This window comes from Heptranchias perlo, chromosome 26 (assembly GCF_035084215.1).
Source record: "Heptranchias perlo isolate sHepPer1 chromosome 26, sHepPer1.hap1, whole genome shotgun sequence".
NCBI lineage: Eukaryota > Metazoa > Chordata > Chondrichthyes > Hexanchiformes > Hexanchidae > Heptranchias > Heptranchias perlo.
Window position 1 is genome coordinate 35,998,106 of NC_090350.1, and position 23,426 is coordinate 36,021,531.

Below are 23,426 nucleotides of genomic sequence, written 5' to 3' on the forward strand. Positions count from 1 at the left end.
AGGTGAGTGAATGGAAGCTAGGCTCTGCAATTTAGATAAATTTATTCCCTTAACAGGAACTTACAGCTAACACTGCTCAGTTACAGGGTAAGGTCAGACTACGGGGCAAGTACTCTTACCGAGGGCTAGTTAGCGATTGAATACCTCGCTCAGCTTTATTTCAAAAAGTGCCATCTTAAAATGGATCACTTTACAATGACTGCCTGTGGATCCCTGAGAACGGTCAGTTGCCCGATTGCTGGGTGGGGAGGACACAATGGCTGAATGCAGGGAAGGCTTGAAAAAAATGCCCCGATTTGAGTTCAGAGACTGCCCATGCTTTGGAGCGGAAGGACTTGAAAGGGCATGTCCTCGCTCTGACATTGCACAGGAACGACTGCAGCACAACACTCGCTCTTCAAGAGCTCTTTGGGTTCCGGGGGGAGTATGGTTGCAAAGCTGAAACTTAAATATTTCATCTTGCAGAATTCCTTTAACAGAAAAAACCCAGAAATAAATTCTTCCCAAGTGGCTCAGTTGGGTAAACACATTGCCTGGTGTGGGACGCAGCCAGTGGGATAAGAAAGTTTCGATCGTTGGCTGCGGGCTGAGTTAGGTGACCTTAGCTAAGGTGGTAGAAGAGTGCTATGATGGACCTCAGTATTCTTGGGCTGGCGAGAGTTGAAAAAAAACAGTCTGGACCCTACTGCCTAATCACGATCCTGCTCTAAAGAGTGAACTATGTCAGCCATGGCTCAGTAGGTAGCACTCTCGCCTCTGAGTCAGAAGGTCGTGGGTTAAAGGCCCAATCCAGAGATTTGAGCCCCTAATCCAGGCTGACACTCCAGTGCTGTACTGAGGGAGTGCTGCACTGTCAGAGGTGCCGTCTTTCTGATGAGATGTTTAACCGAGGCCCCGTCTGACCTCTCAGGTGGATGTAAAAGATCCCATGACATTATTTGAGAAAGAGCAGGGGAGTTCTCCCGGTGTCCTGGACCAATTTTTATCTCTCAACCAGCATCACGAAAGCAGATTATCTGGTCATTATCACATTGCTGTGTTTGTGGGACCTTGCTGTGCGCAAATTGGCTTCTACGTTTCCTGCATTACAACAGTGACTACATTTCAAAGGTATTTCATTGGCTGTAAAATGCTTTGGGACGTCCTGAGATCATGAAAGGCGCTATATAAATGCAAGTTCTTTCTTTCTTTTGTTCTTTGAATGCTTCTCCAGGCCTCACAAAAATCGCCTTGCCTGCTGCAGTCCCTCCATGGCACCCCCCCGCCCGCCACCCCATTTAAGATGTCCCTGCCGACTTGGTTCTCTGGAGGAGCTGCTGGAATTCCCACCTCCGCCCCCCCCCCCCAAAATCAGCGAGCTGCCCCTCAGTTCTTGTTTAGCACTGTTAGCGAGCCGATTTTATTATAACGAGGCCCGATCACCAAAATCGACTGGGAACCCACCAGCGATATCGGGCAGCTGGTTCGATTGCTCCACCCACTGCCCACACCCTGTCTGCCCAAATCGATCAACCCCACCTCCCCCGTGACCTGTCAAAATCATCACTCCGGCAGAAGAGTATCTTTGGCATTTTAAGTGGGGAACGAGTTAAAAGCAAAACTATCAGAAGCTTAACAACACCCTTATGAAAATAATATTTCAGTAAAGTCCCTGGAATACCAAACGCTTTAAATGTCATTGGTTAAAATTGTAGAGCTTTTGTGTGTTGTAGGGTGTGACACAGATGGATGAAGTGAAACGTTCCACATGATTCATTATAAACTAAATTGACATTCAAATGTCAATAAGCAGCTCTGAGAGTTCACTATGCCTGCACTGTGAGAATCCTTTGCAAATTGTATATAACTGTGAGCTACAGATGCACTTTTTTTTGTCAAAAAGCAGAATCAAATGTCCGATTTTGAAAGATAATATCAAAGTTTGTTGGTCATTAAATCCTCACACTGAACCAAGGTTATTGACCTGCCATATGTATCTCTGCAAGTGAAGCTAACCAGACGATAGACTGGTGGGTTATGGGCAATGCCATGAATAGAACTGATTACCCGGTTTCATTGCTGATTAAGATGTATTCTGGTTTTATCCCATCTTCTTTTCCTGAAGGTGCTGACTTATGCAGGAGCACAATTCCACAGATGCTGGTAGCTCTTTAGTTCCTTACCCACACGCCCATTCTTGAGAGACAGGGAGTGAAAGTTGACAGGCTATGTGACTAGTGGGTGCTCGATCCTGTCCTCAATGATCTTCCATACACAGCCGGGTGGTCACAGGATAGTAATCAGGATCTAGAACCCGGAGTAATTTTTTTCTCTCTCTCGTCTGGGGGCGCTGAAGTCAACTGTAGTGATCCTATAACTGGTCCACCGAGATGGGTCAACAGTATTGACCAGAACTGAACCCAGGGCCTTCCTGGGCTGTACGGTTCAATAGGGCACCAGACCATGCATTCATCCACTGAGCCATTGGGAGCCCAAAGAGGTTTTTGTTTGAAATTCTTTAATAGCCTTTTCTAACAAAAATCTATCAATCTCAGTTCAGCCTCAACAGCCTTTTGGAGGAGAGAGTTCCAGACTTCTACTACCCTTTGTATGAAGAAGTGCTTCCTGACATCACCCCTGAATGGCAATTTTATATATATATTTATATATATATATATATATATATATATATGCACACATATTCCTTATTACATTTCTGAGAAACAACCCAAAGCACTTCACATACACAAATTGCAATCCAATTACAGATACTTAACTTGGAAATGTGTAAATCTAGTCATATTTATGTGCAAGTTTAGTTAATGGATCTTAGAAAGCATTTCTGGTTTGATCTGCACAGCCACCACTCACCAGGGATTCAACCATATTTGGTTTGTTGTTGCGTAATGTCTTCACCGCATGGAAAACATCCACCATCTTTTGGTATTTGATCATCTCCTCGATGATGATAGAGGCACAGAGTGTTCCACTGCGTCCTCCTCCATTCCTGAAACCAGGCAGTCAAAGATTATCCATTCCATTTATCTTTTCTCCCTATTAAAATTCCTACCCACCACCATGATTCTTCCTTCATCTGGGCAGTTCAATAAACTTATGGCCACCATGAATGCAGCTCTATAATTTTCTGACAGAAGAGCTGCTTCTATTCTGCAGGACTTGTAGCCCTAAATTTCTCCTCTCTTTTACAAGGTGGACCTTTGAAGTCCTTCTCTGGTGCCCAGCCCGACAGCTAACAAAACTCACCAAACCCAGGAAAAGCCAACTTCAAATCGCAGTTATGACTTGGATTTGGAATGGGAGTTTAGTTCAAACATGGGTAAGATGGGTATAGAGGGATATGGGCCAAGTGCAGGCAATTGGGACTAGCTTAGTGGTATAAACTGGGCGACATGGACATGTTGGGCTGAAGGGCCTGTTTCCATGTTGTAAACTTCTATGATTCTAAACACAATAACTGACAGACCATATAGGCCAGTGCCACAACCTGCTGAGCTTAAACCAAGTCCAGGAACAAACAAAAAATTAATAAAAAGAAAAGTTTTCACAGGAGGCTTTATTCCTAACAGCTTCCTTATGTTAAAAGTGACAGTGCAGTGTAGATTTTCCAAGGTACCTTGCCAGGACAAGGACTTGAAAAATCTACCTAATGTGTAAACATTGCACATTGTTAAGAGCCTCTATTTAATAAAGGGAAGCTGTCTCAGTGTATTCATTTCAAGTACTTTACTGTGGTTGCTGGCTTATATCAACAGGAAAACAAGAAGATCCAATTCAAAATATTGTCCACACCCCCTGTTGACCGAACTCTTATCAATCAGGACACAGAACGGTTGTTTTCGGACTGGAGGAGGTTATACAGTGGTGTTCCCCAGGGGTCGGTACTAGGACCACTGCTTTTCTTGATATATATTAATGACTTGGACTTGGGTGTACAGGGCACAATTTCAAAATTTGCAGATGACACAAAACTTGGAAGTGTAGTAAACAGTGAAGAGGTTAGTGATAGACTTCAAGAGGAAGTAGACAGGCTGGTGGAATGGGCGTACACGTGGCAGATGAAATTTAACACAGAGAAGTGCAAAGTGATACATTTTGGCAGGAAGAACGAGGAGAAGCAATATAAACTAAATGGTACAATTCTAAAAGGGATGTGGGAACAGAGAGACCAGGGGGTATTTGTGCACAAATCTTTGCAGGTGGCAGGACAGGTTGAGAAAACGGTTAAAAAAGCATATGGGATCCTGGGCTTTATAAATAGAGGCATAGAGTACAAAAGCAAGGAATTTATGTTGAATCTTTCTAAAACACTGGTTCAGTCACAACTGGAGCATTGTGTCCAATTCTGAGCACTGCACTTAAGGAAAGATGTGAAGGCCTTAGAGAGGATGCAGTAAAGATTTACTAGAATGGTTCCAGGGATGAGGGGCTTCAGTTATGTGGATAGACTGGAGAAGCTGGGGTTGTCCTTAGAGCAGAGAAGGCAGAGAGGAGATTTGATAGAAGTGTTCAAAATCATGAAGGGTTTAGATAAAGTAAATAAAGAGAAACTGTTCCCATTGGTGGAAGGGCCGAGAACCAGAGGACACAGATTTAAGGTAATTGGCAAAATAACCAAAGGTAACTTTTTTACGCAGTGAGTAGTTATGATCTGGAATGCATTGCCTGAAAGTGTGGTGGAAGCAGATTCAATCTTGGCCTTCAAAAAGGAATTGGATAAATACTTGAAGGGAAAAAATATGCAGGGCTATGGGGAAGGAGCGGGGGAATGGTACTCACTGGATTGCTCTTACAAAGAGCCGGCATGGGCTCGATGGGCTGAATGGTCTCCTTCTCTGCTGTAACCATTCTATGATTCCAACCAACAAGTATATTTCTGCAGGTAAAGGAGCAGGACTAGTCTTAGTCCTTCCCCTCCCTCTCACTGTGTGGTATGAAGCATTCAACATCAGTGGCCCATCTGAGAACTGTAGTGAGTTTGAATCCTAGGTTGAGGCAACAAAATAAACTCTTGGTCTTTTGGTTGAATGGTTGGTGCCCCAACGGTAAATCTGAAGGGTTAACCTTTGGACTCACCGATTTCAAACACTGTACCCACAGACTCACCCATCTCAAACACTTAACTTGCAGACTCACCCATTTCAAACACATAAGAAACAGAGGATGGTTAAATTACTCACAAGCAGTGAACTATCGCTCGTCCTTCTCCGCATTCTGTCTGCCATTTTTCAACTTGCTTCAGCAGATTTAGGAATGACTTCTTGGATTCAGGTATTTCCCTGAATGCAGACCATCGGAGGTATTGGAAATGTCGCACTACCAGTTGACCTTCTGGTAACTAAGACAACATGAATAATTAGTGTTAAAAGAATTATAGGTTATAGGTTTCAATTTAACCTTAAGCTGTAATCAAGCGCATGTTACAGCAGCAGCTAAAATAATCGCCCTCTTCTTTATCAAGTTGATTGAGCCTGTACGTTTCAAAGGGAAAGAAGTTCAAAGTTCCTAAAACATAGCTGGGGGTTGGGTTCTGCATGGCATGAATATTGAATTATGTTAGATAAATTAATGTATATACGATCAAGTTTCACTGTATGATTCTCCTGTTGGCAGGACAGTGAGCTACTACTAGGTTTCCAATCTTCCTATATTCCCAACAGCTAGTGATAACTCCCTCTCACCAGTCCTCAGGGAAACAGGCAAGCCAGTTGGACAAGTGGGTGAATCAACATAACCACATCCTTTAATTTTCCCCTTTTCTCTTGGCCTCGATCACCATTGCAGAAAGTTGCACTTGGACTATCAGATGAGTTGATGCTTTGGAAGTAAACCCAAATAGAAGTTGACCTCATCTTTGTGATGATTGCTCCAAATCTCGGTTTGTTCTCTATTCTCAACATTCACTCTCTCTAATCTATCTGATTGCAGCCTGGAGTCCTACTCTCAGTGTGACAGGACTCCAGACACACTTAACAGATTTTTTTTTCTGCTACAAAATTAGCATTTTGTTCGAAATAAGATTTATCACGAATGAAATGTGCAGTAAAGCTCCTATATTTCTTGCCTGGGGGAAAACCAAACATAGAGTGCTTATTAAAACACAGAATGTCAACCCTTTCTGGTATTGCAGTCTATACATCTGTTCAGTAGAGTTTAGTCACTTCTACACTATAACCAGCACAGGATGCTTAAAAAGAACTACTTTTATTTTAAAATGTTTTTCTTCTGCTTTTCCTATCAACAGCTACAAAGTTTGATTTTGTTCTTGGTGTTTTGTTTGTTTCGTTTCAACATTATTCTACAGAGAATGAAGTAGGAAGTAACCAAAGAGGTAATTATTAGAACTGCTGTAAATATACTTGGATGGAAGATGACGTGGGCCTGGGTTCAATAGGTTGGACTGTACTAGGGTTGGGCAACACTAGTAGCGGTCCACGTTACCAAGCAGAGTGATTTATAGAATCATAGAATGGTTACAGCACAGAAGGAGGCCATTCGGCCCATCGAGCCCGTGCCGGCTCTTTGTAAGAGCTATCCAATTAGTCCCATTCCCCCGCTCCTTCCCCATAGCCCTGCACATTTTTTCCCTTCAAGTATTTATCCAATTCCTTTTTGAAGGCCAAGATTGAATCTGCTTCCACCACCCTTTCAGGCAGCGCAGTCCAGATCATAACTACTCGCTGCGTAAAAAACTTTTTCCTCACTTCGCCTGTGGCTCTTTTTCCAATCACCTTAAATCTGTGCCCTCTGGTTCTTGATCCTTCTGCCGATGGGAACAGTTTCTTTTTATTTACTTTATCTAAACCCTTCATGATTTTGAACACTTCTATCTAATCTCCTCTTAACCTTCTCTGCTCTGAGAACAATCCCAGCTTCTCCAGTCTATCCACGTAACTGGAGCCCCTCATCCTTGGAACCATTCTAGAAAATCTTTTCTGCATCCTCCCTAAGGCCTTCATATCATTTATAATGATCATACATCCATATAACATTATAAAAGTTCAAGCAGAGGAATGAATAATGCCTAGAATTAATGATATTTTAGAGTATATATTTTGCCAAATATCTCTCAACATAAATTTGAATAAGAGGTCCATCTTACTGTCCACATGATGGAGGACAACAAAACAGGCAAATTCTACAACACTCTAGATTAAAGTGGCGATATTAGTGATGATTGGCGGTTTCATTTTTAGGTTATTATATGTTGGTTTTTGTCATGAAACTGGAAGAGTATTGAATTACACTGTGAAATTTTTCATATCCATGCTGTGTTTTTAAAATTGGTTTCTTTTGTTGCTGTGAGATGGACTTCACTTACAGGAGTTTCATTCACACACTGTAGTAGAAATACATTCACATAAGGATTAATAAAGTATTAGCTGCCATGCAGAATAGTTAGCTTTGTGAACTACACCATTTCATTTCCTGATATGTGCAAATTGCAGGGTTTATTGTAATTCATATCACAATGTTCTGGATGCACATTTAGTTGCTAGCATTAAATGGAAATGTATTCGAAGGGAACTTTGAATCTCGCAACCAAGCATCCCTGAACCGAGATATGAACAGTTTTCGATTGCCATGAGTGTTCCTTCTCTAAACTTTCCTCTCTTGCTCCCCCTGAACTCCAAAAATGTGATCCTCCATGTTCTTCCTGCAACCTCACTTCTGTGTCTCTCCCTCCCCCATCACTTCGATCTCTCTTTCCTTCCACTTCTGTATTTCTCTCTCCCTCCATCTCTACCCTCTGCTTCTCTTTGTCTCTCTGCCCCTCCACTTCTGTCTCCCTCCCTGGGAGGGGAGGGGTTTGGGCAGTGTGTTCAGAGTCTGGGGTGTGATGGTTGAATGCCCTGCGGTTGAAGTGAAGCGGAGCTGGGGTGCAAAGGAAGCCAGAGTTGGAAAAGTAGAGGGTGCATGTGGGAACGTAGGGCTGAAGGAAGTTATAGAGGCAAGAGGGGGAAGCCCACGGAGCAACTTGTAAATGAAGACAATGATACTGAAATTAATGCATTTAAGGACAAACAATAAAGGTTGGCGAGGACAGGGTGATAAGGGAGCAGGACCTTGTATACAGATGGCAAAATTTTGCATGAATTCCAATTTTGTGAAGGACAGAACGTGGGAGATCAACAAGGAGAACATTGGACTAAATGAGTCTGAAGGCAACAAAGCCATGAGTTTTAGTAGCAGATAGGGATGAGACAGAGTGGAGGCGGGCAATATTGCAGAGGTGGTTTTGAAGGTAGCTAGGATGTGCAGTTTGAAGCTTAGTTCAGGGTCAAACAGGACACCGAGCGTACACATTGTTGGCCTCAGCCTGAGTGAGCAGCCGGGTAGGGGGAGTAGAGGGCCAAGGTTCAGAGTTTTTGGTGGGAGTTGAGCAAGATGGCTTCAGTCTAACTGATGTTGAATTGAAGAACGTTCTTGCTCATGACCTGATATCAGCTAGGAAGTCAGATTGTACAGAGATGGTCGAGGAGTCAAAGAAGGTGGCAGTGAGGTAGATCTAGATATCATCAGCATAAAGAGAGGTGGAGATCTGGGTATCATTAGCTGACCCTATGATATGACCAAATGACAGCAAGTAGATGGGAAACATGCATAAAAGGATGGAACCTTGTGACACACCTGAAGTGACTATGCATTACAGGGGATGTGCTAGTTTCATCAGGACAGGTGGGAGTGGAATCAAGCGAGGGCAATATCATGAATATGGACCACAGAAGAGAGACAGTTGGAGTTTGGAGGAGGTCAACTGTGTCAAATATTGCAGAGAGGTCAAGGAGGATGAGGAGAGACAGCACACTCCAGTTGCAGTCACAAAGGACGTCTTTGATGACTTTGACCAAGGTGATCTTGGTGCTGTGGGCAAAGCGGAAACTGAATTGAAGAAATTCAAAGGGGGAGTGATGGGAGAGGTGGGAAAAGAGCTTGTGGTGAAGAGACACGAGGTCTTTAGAGAGGAAGGGGAAGTTGAAAAACGGGTGGTAGTTGGAGATGACTGAGGGATTGAGGGTGAGTTTAGAGAACTTCATTTTCTCCTTTGCAATGAGGACAAATACTATTTGGCCATAAAGTATGAAGTTTGTCTTTTTGGGAAAGCCCAAAAGGTTCGTTTGCCCGGAGCGAAATTCTTGTACATGTATTAGTACAACGGTAAGGACACTGATGCCCTAGCTTACAAGAAAGCATCCTGCCAAAAGATGCAACTAACTGGCAGTACAACTGTCCTCTACCTGACAACTGCAGACTCGTTACAGAATCCAATAAGGTCCCCCACCCCCCACTCCCAAAAGAAGACAAGTGTGGCTTAGCTATGTGTACCAGCTGTTTAAAGAATATTGGGTAAAATCGAAGGAATAAAGCAGACACTCTTAGAAAATTAACTCAATAAAAACAACAGATTTGAGCCCAATTGCTTTCCTTCACCTTTAAGAAAAGCAGACGACACTAGGGCCTGATCATCTTCAAAACGAGACCGTTATATCTCTAGTTCTTGTGTTGCAACACTGAAATTGGATATTAAGGATATGTATGTGCACACAAGTTATTAACATCATATTTAAATGTATTACCAGCCGGTGCTCAGAGGAAAAATATTAACATTGTAGAGACACTTATTGGGGCCATTAGCACTTTGACTTCCTTATTTATGCCCTTGTGACTGCATGACTGGTAAAGAAATGGAGCTCTTAAGTAATCAAATGAAACACCCATCAAACCGCTCTATGCCAATTTAATACACTTAATTCAAAACAACAGACACTGTGCAAGAAATAAATTGCCAATAGTTTTATTGCTCAGTTCAGAATGCTTTATGCTGACACCAGTAGGTTCCACAAGCAAAATGTTAATTACCTTCAGTTGCAGGAGGTACAGTACACAATGAGGAAGAGCACATTCAGGTTCAGAAAGAGTTGAAGAAGTTAGCAAAACAGGCTAGTTTGGTTCAATGTAGACAAATGTAAGTTAATTAGCAAAGAAGCAGGGAACCAAAATGGGGAACACGGGGTCTAAATTCAACAGCCCGCACCTGTTTTACAAGAATAAAATGGGCTCGATTACGACAAACTTAGCAGTGGGAAGGCCCACCCCTTGTTTTGTGCGCGTGTCCTGGACGTTGCTAAATTCGGCTGGGGCATTTTTATGGGCAGCCATGCTGGATGCCTTAAACGGGTGCAGGGATCATTTCAATATTGAAATGCGGCTCTTGCACCTATTTCCAGACCTGTTCCCGAAATTGGTGAAAAGTAGGTGGAGCTCGCCTTGCCGCAGGTTCCAACGTCCTTTTGCCCCTTAAAAGCGCAAAGGAACTCAGGAGAAGCGTTTTAATGGCGGAAATCGGGCAGAAATGGTTTCCACCCGATTTTCCGACGTAAAACAATTTTCTTGTGCCATTCATACATGGCCAAAGTGCTGAAAATGGTGAGGAATTTCACCTCCATTTTATCTAAAGGAGGAAAAAAGGGGCATCAGATTCATATTTTATTAAACAATTGGCCATTAAGTTTAGATACCTTCCTCCAGGTGTAAAAATAAAATGCGATCACCACAAATAATCCCTGTACTGGTCAAATCTGAGCCACTTTTCCTTCTGGCCATGGTTCAGTGCTGCTTCCTAGCTGACATGTACCACTCCATTTCATGGTCCAGTTAAGAAACAGACTGAAAGTCAATCTAGCCGAGGCAAGCACACTGCAGTCAGTGACGGGCACCCTGGGATTAAAAGTCGAGCCCATCAAACCCACATTCCGGTGAACTGCAGCTAAAATAACCAAGAGATTTTTGTGGAACAAGCAATCAGCATTTTTTAAAATGTTCATGAAATAAAGAAAGTCAATAACATGAAGAGCAGAACCTCAAACAACAAATATTAAAAAAAAAGTCAAGACAGGCTTCGAGCTAAAAATATATATAAGAAAATAAAAGTGACAGTCAGATTCGAGAACAAATCTAAGAGAGAATGGATAATAAAGGGAAATGAAAGAAATAAAAACGGGTCAAGTCAACTTTAATAAATGAAAGAAAAAGATTGAAGTGGAAGCGAAGTGGAAATGGTGGTGTCACAGTGGGAGTTGTCTCTCAGCTTTCACCCTCACAGATTATGACACCAGCTTTTTCAGATCTTGTATAAAGGTCACCCATTTCACAACTTCAAAAAAACATATCCTGAAACTCAAATCTTGCTTTTCTTACCCCATGGTATGGGCGGTGTGTTTGTCAAGAAGTTTCCTAGCTAAGTTTTTATTTCTGTTTTGGTCCTGAAGGGTTTAGCCAGCTTCACAACAGTCAATGTCCCTATTTATGCCGAACAGAAGGGCATTGAGATGCTATAACACTGTGTTACAGATCCCTCCTGTGTGTGTGATACTCCATACATTCCTGCGTTACAACAGTGGCGACACTTCAAAAAGTACTTCATTGGCTGTAAAGCGCTTTGGGACGTCATGAGGCGTTATATAAATGCAAGTAGTTTCTTTCTTGCTCATTAATCGGTCATGGTCTCCACCAATGAGTCAGTTACAAACACAGCCGGTATATATTACAATTTGAATTTTGAAAGGAACATAGAAAATTGTTTGTCAAAACCGTCTGTTGTTAGGAGAGGGAGAAGATCCCTAAAGAGCTGGGCACCAATGCCAATTTAGCAACGTGATGATGTATTTTCACATGATTCTGTCATGTATTTGTTAACAGGTTTGCCCAATATCTTTCAGTGAAAGCAGTGTCCCTTGAAATAAATAGTGTAGCTTCATACTATTAATAAATAAAGATTAAAAACAAATTTAAACAAAAAATGCTTGCAGCATACTATTTTATGTTTTAAGTCACAGCCATATGAGAATGTTAGAACTTTAAGGAACAGGTAAAATCAATTAGGCTCAGCAGTGACCAGTTCATCTACTGACTTTATCCTACCCTGCGATTCATTCTCTCTCCACAAACACTGGGGTAGACTTTTGTCTTCACCCCCGGGTAGTAATCTGGCCAAATGCGTCTCCCGTCTGATTTTCATTTCATTATTTCAATGGAATGATAATTGGGCGGGTTCTACAAAGCCGGGGGTGGGGGGAGGGGTGGAAAGAGGGCTGATCCACTGTCAGTTCATCACCCAGGCAGTGAAGTCAAAAATCTACCTCACATTTAATTGCCCTTTGAACCCATTTATACTGCTCGCCTCAATCCTCTTCTTGGCAACATATTCCACACTCCCTTGGTGAACAAGTTTCATTGACTTCTCTTCCCCCTAACTTCCTCCTCGTGTTCCCTGGAATTTGAATCATTCTGAACAATTGTGAGATGTTATTACAGAAGTGTAACATGCACAGACGTGTGTGTGTCACTCTGATGACCCACACAGTAAGCTCCTGTTTTCAATCATGCCACTGGTTGGGCATTTGGCAACTTAAGGGCAGCCAATTTCTCAAATGTTAAAAGGGAAGAAAACTAGAGGCTCAACAGAGCTTATATTTTAGTTGGGCCCTTTCACTTGCTGCAAGGAAGTTGGGACTGTTTCGACAGGATGGTTTTCCAGCTTAGTCAATATCCCACAGCCAGACAGGCTGTGAATGGAGGCTCAGGACGGCTGAGGGCTCATTTTCACTTTAACACCAATGGAAAGTAAAATCTGTCGGGATGTATAACGGCCAGCTGATCCGCAACTGCCCGTTTTCCGCCTGCATCCAGAGTGAAATTTACTCCCATGGAGTAGCAAACCTACCAGGGGCCCACAGACAAAGTAGAGGCAGGTTGCAAATGGACCCTAGGCTATATTATGAGTATACAAGCCTAGCATAACAACTTAGCCAAATTGCATGCAACAGCTGTTTTTGACGATGACACCAAAAAAACAATGTACTCTCACGGTACTATAGAATAAATACAGGGCAATTAAATTGCATCCTGGGTTCCTGTTCTACAGTCATTACGATGCACCCAGAAACTCTGTTGAATATAATCAGAACGCAGAGCCCTGAGCCTCAGAGAGCTATTTCGCTCAGTCACTTGGCCAAAAAAAACATGTCACAGAATCTTACCCGTGATAAATTCTGAACCCGGAACAAGCGGGTGACAATCTCCTCGTCCGTTGTGCGTGAGACGAGTTCAACTTGCACGGGTCCGTACTGCTGAAGTCCTTGCTCTGGCCAATACTGTAAGCATGGCTGCATGTGAACGGAAAGAAAAAGGCCAAGATTAACGAGTGAACAAAATACACTGGATGTCGTCAAAGGAGATTTATCTTTCCCAAGTCCGGAAGGCAAATTATTAGATGCTGCAGTGCAGCAATATTCAGGAATTATGGGATTTATTGCACCTTAAGGTGGTGGTATATCTGCACCATAACAACAAGCCGAACACTGTTAACAGTTGCTGTGTTATTTAAAAGTATCGGATTCTAAGGCTCTGTGAATCTTATTGTCGCAGTGCCCGCAGTGGTTTAGAAATGTGGCCTGTTTTGCAGCATGAAATAAATAAATACAGCCCTACAGCCTGGAAAATGCTGCCTGATATTATCATGTGCTGTTTGTGCGCTCGAAACAAATAAACCGTCTTTTTTCTTTCAGTTGCTGACTGACCTGTGCATTTCCAGTTTGTTTTCTTCTTTTTATCGTTAACTTACCCAAGCGGAGTTTAATTGGTTGAGTTGGTTGAGCATGACTACTGAAGTACAGTTGTAGTCATAGACAAGTCTCCAAAAGTCTGCCATTGTGTTCTGCAAAGGATGTGGGGTCACCACGAAGGCTGCTGCTTTTCTGTAGCTCTAAATAGAAACAGATGCAAAAAGCACTTCAGAAACGAGCCTTTCTCACAACCCAACATTCTTCTCCTTTTTCTTTGTATAAGGTTAGTTTATGCTGTACTTCATAAAGAAGCCTCTCGTCACAACACACACCAAATTTGATCCAATTTAATCATTTAAGAGGTAAAATATATCCAATCATTAAGTAAAAGAATCATACAGCATAGGTTCGTGTGGACCATTTGGGCCGAATGGCCTGTTTCTGTGCTGTCCATTCTATGTAAGGAGGCCATTTGGCCCATCATGCCTGTGCCAGCTCTTTGAAAGAGCTATCCAATTAGTCCTGCTCCCCTGCAAATTTTTCCTTTTCAAGTATTTATCCAATTCCCTTTTGAAAGTTACCAATCTGCTTCCACTGTCCTTTCAGGCAGTGCATTCCAGATCATAACAACTCACTGCATAAAAAAAATTCTCATCACCTCCCCTCTGGTTCTTTTTGCCAATTATCTTAAATCTGAGTCCTCTGGTTACCGGGCCTTCTGCCGGTGGAAAAAGTTTCTCCTTATTTACTCCATCAAAACCCCGTCATAATTTTGAACACCTCTATTAAATAAAGAGTAAAAAAAAAATCTCACATCCATCAAGGCAGCATTGATGTAGTTGTTACTTTCTCCATCCACAGTAATGAGGAATGGAAGGCATCTGTCGGGTGGCAGGACATCCATGTTGCGATTCTTCTCTTGGTTCCGAGGTAAGAGAGCGATACTGCACTCCTCAACATCTAGGTGTGGAGTTACTGAGTTAAGGGTCTGAAATTGTTACAAAGACACGAGGTTCAATGGACTGCCTAGGCCCGAAGCTCTGGAATTCCCTCCCATAACCTCTCCGCCTCTCTCTCTTTCTTTATGACGCACCTTAAAACCTACCTCTTTGACCAAGCTTTTGGTCACCTGTTCTAATATCTTCTTATGTGGCTCGGAGTCAAATTTTGTTTGGTAATCACTCCTGTGAAGTGCCTTGGGACATTTTACTACATTAAAGGCGCGATATAATTGCAAGTTGTTGTTGCATGTCCGATTTTCTTTTGTTGTCCTTAATTTGTAAAGTGATCACTGATCCAACTCCTTTAATATCTGACGGCTAACATCAATTTTTAAAAGCAACATGCTATCAATGAAAGAGTAATGTAAGGAATCTTACAATGCCAGGTTATGGTCCAACAGTTTTATTTGAAAATCACAAGCTTTCGGAGCTTACCTCCTTCATCAGGTGTGTTCACCTGACGAAGGAGAAAGCCTCCGAAAGCTTGTGATTTTCAAATAAAACTGTTGGACTATAACCTGGTGTTGTAAGATTCCTTACATTTGTCCACCCCAGTCCATCACCGGCATCTCCACATCAATGAAAGAGTAAGTAGAGATGGACACTTAGCAGGAGCAACCGTCAACAGTAGGGATGGAGCATGATCATGTCAGGCTGCATTCCCTACAATACAAAAATGAGGAAGATTCTTAAGGGGAAAAAAAAATTCTGTAGAACTGCACTTTGGGACCAAACCTTGTTGACTGAATTCAAATGAGGTAGGTTAATATTAAGAGTGTTAATAAGAGAAAAAAAAGTTTGGTGTTTACATGGTGCTTTATTACATCTCTGTGAAAAGTCCCAATGTGCTTCACTCTGAAACACTGTTGTTATGTAGGCAAACGTTGTAGCCAATAATTAAGTTTAAGGTAAGTGTGCATCTATAATCAAGTATTGACTGCACCGTAGTTACTTGTCCAGTGATAATGAATAAACAAGTCCAACTTGTTTTTCACTGAGTTTGGGATTAAATCAGGATTCGTTGGTTTAACCCGAAAATCCCCATAAATCATCACAATGATTGTGATTGAGTGAGGCTTGTGTTTGCGCAGGTGTTAAAAGGTGAGGCTGAAGTTACTGTCCACTAACCTTCCCCAGTATTGGAATAAGGGGATTGTGAATCCTTGAGTGACCCAATGGCCATTGACATTTGCTGTCTTTACTTTGCTCTGCAGGCAAGAAACCAAATTTATGAGGTGGCACTCCAGGCCAGCTTATTCAGATTATCGTCCGACTGTAATATAAATGGGGCATAAGTCTGCCCATTTATACCATGCTCATTAGGACAGCTCTCTCTCTTGGTTTACGCTGTGCACAGATCAATAAGCAATGCCTTAGCTGATGCACATTTCATTGTGATCAAAGTTGATAACCAAGCACTCCAGCTGGGCACCTTCAAAAAGTGAGCCATTTTCTGAACATGAAAAGTACATCATTGAGCAGGAAATGAGTTCCCTTTCACGTATATTATGTAACACACAATGTGGTGCCACTCACCTGAAACTCTTCTTTTAGTTGTGAGGAGTTACTCTGAGGGTCTATTCTGATCATTTCTTTATAAGTAGGTTTGAACTCACAGACTGGGATGGAGGTGTCACCACACAGGCAGGCTTCCAAGATGGCATCATGGATGAATATATACTGCTCCTTCAAATAAAGAGTAGTTTAATTGTGTTATTATCCGGCAGATTTCCCTTTGAATAGAATACACCTGTAAATTACATAGCTTTTCTTAAGGGATAGTCTTGTACATTCTTGTATCACGTGCATACCCGTCACACTATAGATGTCACAGCTCAGAGGCCAAACACTATGGCCTTGAATAAATGCCTATGACTTGTAAAAGCAAGTGAAAGTGCCGTGAGACATGGGCTTGTATCTTAAACTGTGGACATATCCAACATTCCTTCACTTCAAGTACCTAAAAGCCTGATGGGGACAGAAGTATCAAAGGTATACAATTTATTTTCCCAGAAAATTTTGACTCTTGGGTGCATTTTCCAGTATTTTGAAATCAATGGGGGCATTGCATTTTTTCATCTAAATGGCATTATATTGAAAACATTGTATTGCCATTTTTGGAATGAATTATTTAAAAAAAATATTTTGACATTTTCTTCCTTCTCGTAACCATTACTGGAGGGGTGGGGGGGATGTTTTATTTTTCTTCAAGAAAATAGTAAATGGGGGATTTGAACCCTGTTTTATTGACCACAAGACAATTCAGGTCAGGGCTTTTAGCAGTATATTTACAATTTTAACACTCCTTCCTAATGCTGCCTCTCGGCAACTGGTGACGTATTTCTAGGAGGGTCTGGAGGTCTGAAAACTTTGGGACTTTTACACCAAAAATGGTGCAGGATGGTTCATTTTAAACATTTTTAATTTTCCTAACTGATTGTTTTCCCTTTTATAAAAGATTTCTTTTATTATTCGTTCATAGGATGTGGGCATCGCTGGCAAGGCCAGCATTTATTGCCCATCTCTAACTGCCCTTGAGAAGGTGGTGGTGAGCTGCCTTCTTGAACCGCTGCAGTCCGTGTGGTGAAGGTTCTCCCACAGTGCTGTTAGGTAGGGAATTCCAGGATTTTGACCCAGCAACAATGAAGGAACGGCGATATATTTCCAAGTCGGGATGCTGTGTGACTTGGAGGGGAATGTGCCAGGTGGTGTTGTTCCCATGTGCCTGATGCCTTTGTCCTTCTAGGTGGTAGAGGTTGCGGGTTTGGGAGGTGCTGTCGAAGAATCCTTGGCGAGTTGCTGCAGTGCATCCTGTAGATGGTACACACTGCAGCCATGGTGCGCCGGTGGTGAAGGGAGTGAATGTTTAGGGTGGTGGATGGGGTGCCAATCAAGCAGGTTGCTTTGTCCTGATGGAGGGAAGGTCATTGATGAAGCAGCTGAAGATAGTGGGGCCTAGGACACTGCCCTGAGGAACTCCTGCAGCAATGTCCTGGGGCTGAGATGATTGGCCTCCAACAACCACTACCATCTTCCTTTGTGCTAGGTATGACTCCAGCCACTGGAGAGTTTTCCCCCTGATTCCCAATGAGTTTCTTGAGTGTTGTTGGAGCTGCACTCATCCAGGCAAGTGGAGAGTATTCCATCACACTCCTGACTTGTACCTTGTAGATGGTGGAAAGGCTTTGGGGAGTCAGGTGGTGAGTCACTCGCCGCAGAATACCCAGCCTCTGACCTGCTCTTGTAGCCACAGTATTTATGTGGCTGGCCCAGTTAAGTTTTTGGTCAATGGTGACCCCCAGGATGTTGATGGTGGGAGATTCCGCGATGGTAATGCCGTTGAATCTCAAGGGGAGATGGTTAGACTTTCTCTTCTTGGAGGTGGTCATTGCTTGGCACTTGTCTGGCGCGAATGTTACTTGCCACTTATCAGTCCAAGCCTGGATGTTGTCCAGGTATTGCTGCATGCGGGAACAGACTGCTTCATTATCTGAGGGGTTGTGAACGGAACTGAACACTGTGCAATAATCAGCGAACATCCCCATTTCTGACCTTATGATGGAGGGAAGGTCATTGATGAAGCAGCTGAAGATGGTTGGGCCGAGGACACTGCCCTGAGGAACTCCTGCAGCAATGTCCTGGGGCTGAGATGATTGGCCTCCAACAACCACTACCATCTTCCTTTGTGCTAGGTATGACTCCAGCCACAGGAGAGTTTTCCCCGATTCCCATTGACTTCAATTTTACTAGGGCTCCTTGGTGCTACACTCGGTCAAATGCTGCCTTGATGTCAAGGGCAGTCACTCTCACCTCACCTCTGGAATTCAGTTCTTTTGTCCATGTTTGGACCAAAGCTGTAATGAGGTCAGGAGCCGTGTGGTCCTGGCGGAACCCAAACTGAGCATCGGTGAGCAGGTTTTCGGAACATAGGAAGATAGGAACAGGAGTAGGCCATTCAGCCCCTCGTGCCTGCTCCGCCATCTGATAAGATCATGGCTGATCTGTGATCTTACTCCATATACCTGCCTTGGGCCCATATCCCTTAATACCTTTGATTGCTAAAAAGCTATCTATCTCAGATTTAAATTTAGCAATTGAGCTAGTTTCAATTGCCGTTTGCGGAAGAGAGTTCCAAACTTCTACCACACTTTGTTTGTAGAAATGTTTTCTAATCTCGCTCCTGAAAGGTCTGGCTCTAATTTTTAGACTGTGCCCCCTACTCTTCGAATCCCCAACCAGCAGAAATAGTTTCTCTCTATCCACCCTATCTGTTCTCCTTAATATCTTATAAACTTCGATCAGATCACCCCTTAACCTTCGAAACTCTAGAGAACACAACCAGTGAGTAAGTGCCACTTGATAGCACTGCCGACGACACCTTCCATCACTTTGCTGATGATCGAGAGTGGACTGATGGGGCAGAAATTGGCCGGATTAGATTTGTCCTGCTTTTTGTGGACAGGACATACCTGGGCAATTTTCCACATTGTCGGGTAGATGCCAGTGTTGTAGCTGTACTGGAACAGCTTGGCTAGAGGTGTGACTAGTTCTGGAGCACAAGTCTTCAGCTGGGATGTTGTCGGGGCCCATAGTCTTTACTGTATCCAGTGCACTCAGCCGTTTCTTGATATGACGAGGAGTGAATCGAATTGGCTGAAGACTGGCTTCTGTGATGGTGGGGATATCGGGAGGAGGCAGAGATGGATCATCCACTCGGCACTTCTGGCTGAAGATGGTTGCAAACGCTTCAGCCTTGTCTTTTACACTCACGAGCTGGACTCTGCCATCATTGAGGATGGGGATGTTCACAGAGCCTCCTCCTCCCGTTAGTTGTTTAATTGTCCACCACCATTCACGACTGGATATGACAGGACTGCAGAGATTTGATTTGATCCTTTGGTTGTGGAATCGCTTAGCTCTGTCTATAGCATGTTGTTTCCGCTGTTTAGCATGCATGTAGTCCTGTGTTGTAGCTTCACCAGGTTGGCACCTCATTTTTAGGTACGCCTGGTGCTGCTCCTGGCATGCTCTTCTACACTCCTCATTGAACCAGGGTTGATCCCCTAGCTTGTTGGTAATGGTAGAGTGAGGAATATGCCGGGCCATGAGGTTACAAATTGTGCTGGAATACAATTCTGCTGCTGCTGATGGCCCACAGTGCCTCATGGATGCCCAATTTTGAGCTGCTAGATCTGTTCTGAATCTAGAAACCTAGAAATTAGATACCTTCTGGCTTCTCCTCACTCACTATAACCCCTCGCCCCAAATTGCTGCTCCAAGTTTCTCCTCCCTCTCCCCTCCCCAAACTGTTGCTCCCTGCTCCCCTCTCCCTCCTCCAAGTGCAGCTCTCAGTTCTACCCTCTTTCCCTCCTCCTCCCCCCAAATGCTGCTCCCAAATGACTGCCCCCTCCCCTCCAAGTACTGCTACCATCTTCTATTCCCTCAATCCTCCAAAGGTTGCTCCAGGATTATTCTGCCCCCAGCCCCAAGCGCTGCTCCCAGCTGCTACTCCCTCTGCCTCCCAGATGCAGGTGACAGTTTCTTTCCTCTCTTCACCTCCGCAAAGAACTGCTCGTACCTTCCTCCTTCGCTCCCTCAATCACTCTCCCCCCCCCCACCCCCAAGACTGCCGGCTCCCCTCTTCTCCCAATCACCATTCCCTAGTTTCTCCCTACTGGCGCTCCCGACGTGGTTAATGCCACTGTACATTTTGGGCAAAAATTCACCGACCTTGTGAGAATTCCCACCTACAACGTACAGCGCCGTCCATCGCAGGACAAGCACCAACAGATAGAGACATGGGAGTGCCACTTGAGGACGGGATCTGCCCTGCGGTGATTTCGATCTGTGATCGCGGACAGAAGCCAGAACAGTCGATAAATACGTCAGACACTGTTAATCTAGGCCAGGCAGAAGTGGGAGTGCTACATTTAGTCTCGATGTCCCTGGACTAAGTGGGTGGAACGAAAGTCAGGCAGGGTGCCTGATTGCACCTGATTGTTATTCAGTGGCCCCTGAGGGAAATGATATAAGTGGCGTTGGGAGAGAACGGTATTGAGCCTGGCTGCAATGTCCTGCACCGGTGAACAGCCTGCCGACACTCGCTGTCCAAACTCATCATAGGCAGCATGGCCATTTGGGAGAGCTACTAGTCATTTCTTAGTGCATGTGCAACAATAATCTCACCAATGAGTCAGCACCTTCAGGAGAGGAGGGGAGAAAACAGATGGATTGCAGCTGCAACAAGACAAGGAAAACGTCAGAGGAGCTTTCATAACCGAGTGGAGTTTACAGCACAAGGCGTGAACATTGTGAGGTTTTCCACTTAGAACTGCACCTGTGACGTTACTGTGGTTATGACACGAAAGAAAACTTCCAATCAACTATCTAATTTTAACTATTTGAAGAAGAATCAGGCAATTTACCCATCACACTGTAAACTTGTATTGCCAAACAAACTCGATTTTAACTCCTGGCAGGAATAGTGTGGTGGGGACGGAGGCAGGGTGAACTGTCTGGCCTTCCCCACCTCAGGGTGAGGGCCTCAAACAGACATCAGGCCCCTTATGTGCATATGCAAAGGGACGAATGCCTGCTTCAGGCATGGGTAAAGGACGTCTATTTTCTTTTCCCTTTCCCAATATGGCGGGCGGCACATCTCCGGTTGGAATTATTCGCGCACCTCCTGCCCGCCATATTGGGTGCTTAGTAGGCCAGTTAGCACCCGTTAAACAGGCGCTATGCAGCTGAATTGACAGGCCAACGTGTTAAATGCCCCTTTTCTTGTGCAATTCAAACACAGGCTTGAACACACAATCAGTTCCTTCCACTTCTCTGCCACTTTCGTTGAGCTCCCTTTTCGAGCTGTGCCAGAAGGCCGACGATGTAAAGTAAATGCCACTGGAACTGCTTCGATTATGGTGGGACAGAAGTCGAATGGCAAGAGGCAGCCACCAGAATTCACCACCACGACGTCGCATGGCGTCTATCTGCAGTGTGCATTTACAAAATTCGAAACAATTCATTCCAAATTCTCTGGGCTAGATTTGGGTCTGGGCCCTCGGCAGCTGGCCCGAGCGAAGAGATCAACCTCGGGCCTCCCGCCTCGCACGCAGTGGCCCTCAAGTAATTTCCGAGAAGTGGGATTGGAGCGGGATACCGGGGTGGGGGGGGGGGGGGGAAGGGGAGGGTGAGGGGCGAATGCAATTCCTACAAAGTCAAAGGAGCACTCCTGGTGCCCTTGGCTCCTCTGGAATGTGTTTTTCTTTAAACTTAGCTTTCGTTGGCGGCTGCAAGGGCCGCTGAAGGAACCTGAGCGGTGCAAGCCCAAAGCCTGCCCTGATGTCCTGATGGGGTCCTTCAACATGCGTTAGATGTCCCATAGATTAGGGGCCTAAAAATAAAAAGGGCCCCATGAATTTAGCAGTGGGACCGATGCTTGCTAAATCGGAATGCCATGTGCCCGTTTTATGCCCGAAAGACAGGAGCATCCCGTACCAATTTCTACCCCATAACAACAAACGAGGGGTAAATCTTCCAATTTTTTTCCCCTCACTTGGTAGGCTAATCCATGTACTAAATAGTGTTTTTTTTTGGTGGATGATTTAACCCTTACCTCAGTCTGAATCATGTTAATTCTCCGCGAGTACAGTGTCTTCACACAGTTGTAAATGTCAACAACCCCTTCACACTCTGCCATGTCCAACATCACGTCCAGCACGATGTAACACCCGGTTCTCCCTGCACCAGCGCTGAGGCACCCAAAACAAAGGGCAGATATTACAGCTTCCAAGGGCAGTTAACTGGCACTGGGTAGTTAACAATCTGTTAATACTGCCCATTCGGTGAATCTAGTTTATCACCCAATGCTACATTGTCACCTTGTATAGAACACGCAGCGTAAATTATTTTTAAAAATAATTTAGAATGCAAGAAATTGAACAACAGAAAATTTGCGTCCCTGTGTAACAACCTTCCTGAAAACTTTCAGCAAGATAATTAAGTATGTTGGCAAATGAATTATTAATTGCACAGCAATTAAATGTGTGAAATATTAACGTTTCATCATTTTGTTAATGCTAAAGTAAAGTGTCTGCCATTAGATACTGAGCTTTAATTGGTGCTTACTATTTGGGATTATTATTAATAAGTATGTTCACACCATTTATTTACTACATTGAGGTGATGACCTTGGAATGATGGGATATAATGGTTACTGGAGCTCGTTATGTGCAAAATGTTGAGGTTGGTGAGTGTTTTCTCCAGCACTCTGTTGATTAGTTGCTTTAATAATGCTGCATTTATATAACACAACTGGCTCAAGAAGTGATGATTCTGTAATCCCCCCACTCCCCGTATACTGACCGATAGAAATATTCCCTGACATGCGTAGCCAGCAGAAAATAGGCCTTGGTCAGTAAACTAGAAATCATAAATATAAGATAGTCACGAATAAACCAAATAGGGAATTCAGAAGAACCTTCTTTACCCAGAGAGTGGTTAGAATGTGGAACTTGCTACCACAAGGAGTAATTGAGGCGAATAGAATAGATGCATTTAAGGGGAAGCTGGATAAACACATGAGGGAGAAAGAAATAGAAGGATATGCCGAAAGGGTCCGATGCAGAGGGGTGGGAGGAGGCTCGTGTGGAGCATAAATGGCGGCAAGACCAGTTAGGCCGAATGGCCTGTTTCTGTGCTGTACGTTTTATGTTAGTCTATGTAAAGGACGGATAGAATTGAATTGGCGGTGGGCCACTAAATCTGCTTTTTAAATTGAGCGCATTGCTGTTGGGTCCTGATGTGCGGGTCTGGCACAACCAGTGGCCACACCAAACGTGACTTGCCAGATTCGCCAAGAAGG

At 43.8% G+C, this 23,426-nt stretch overlaps 1 protein-coding gene across 5 annotated transcripts in view; it reads right to left on the reverse strand.

The window, feature by feature from the left end:
- LOC137342691 (receptor-type tyrosine-protein phosphatase U-like) overlaps positions 1-23,426 on the reverse strand; it is a 767,577-nt gene that overhangs the window by 4,078 nt on the left and 740,073 nt on the right. For all 5 annotated transcript variants that reach the window (XM_068006795.1, XM_068006794.1, XM_068006792.1 and 2 more), the window contains 7 exons: positions 22,179-22,314; positions 16,100-16,249; positions 14,377-14,550; positions 13,622-13,762; positions 13,038-13,163; positions 5,178-5,335; positions 2,851-2,986 (listed from right to left, as the gene is read on the reverse strand). In XM_068006795.1, the coding sequence (XP_067862896.1) occupies positions 2,851-2,986; positions 5,178-5,335; positions 13,038-13,163; positions 13,622-13,762; positions 14,377-14,550; positions 16,100-16,249; positions 22,179-22,314 (1,021 nt within the window). The remainder of the gene's footprint in view (positions 1-2,850; positions 2,987-5,177; positions 5,336-13,037; positions 13,164-13,621; positions 13,763-14,376; positions 14,551-16,099; positions 16,250-22,178; positions 22,315-23,426) is intronic.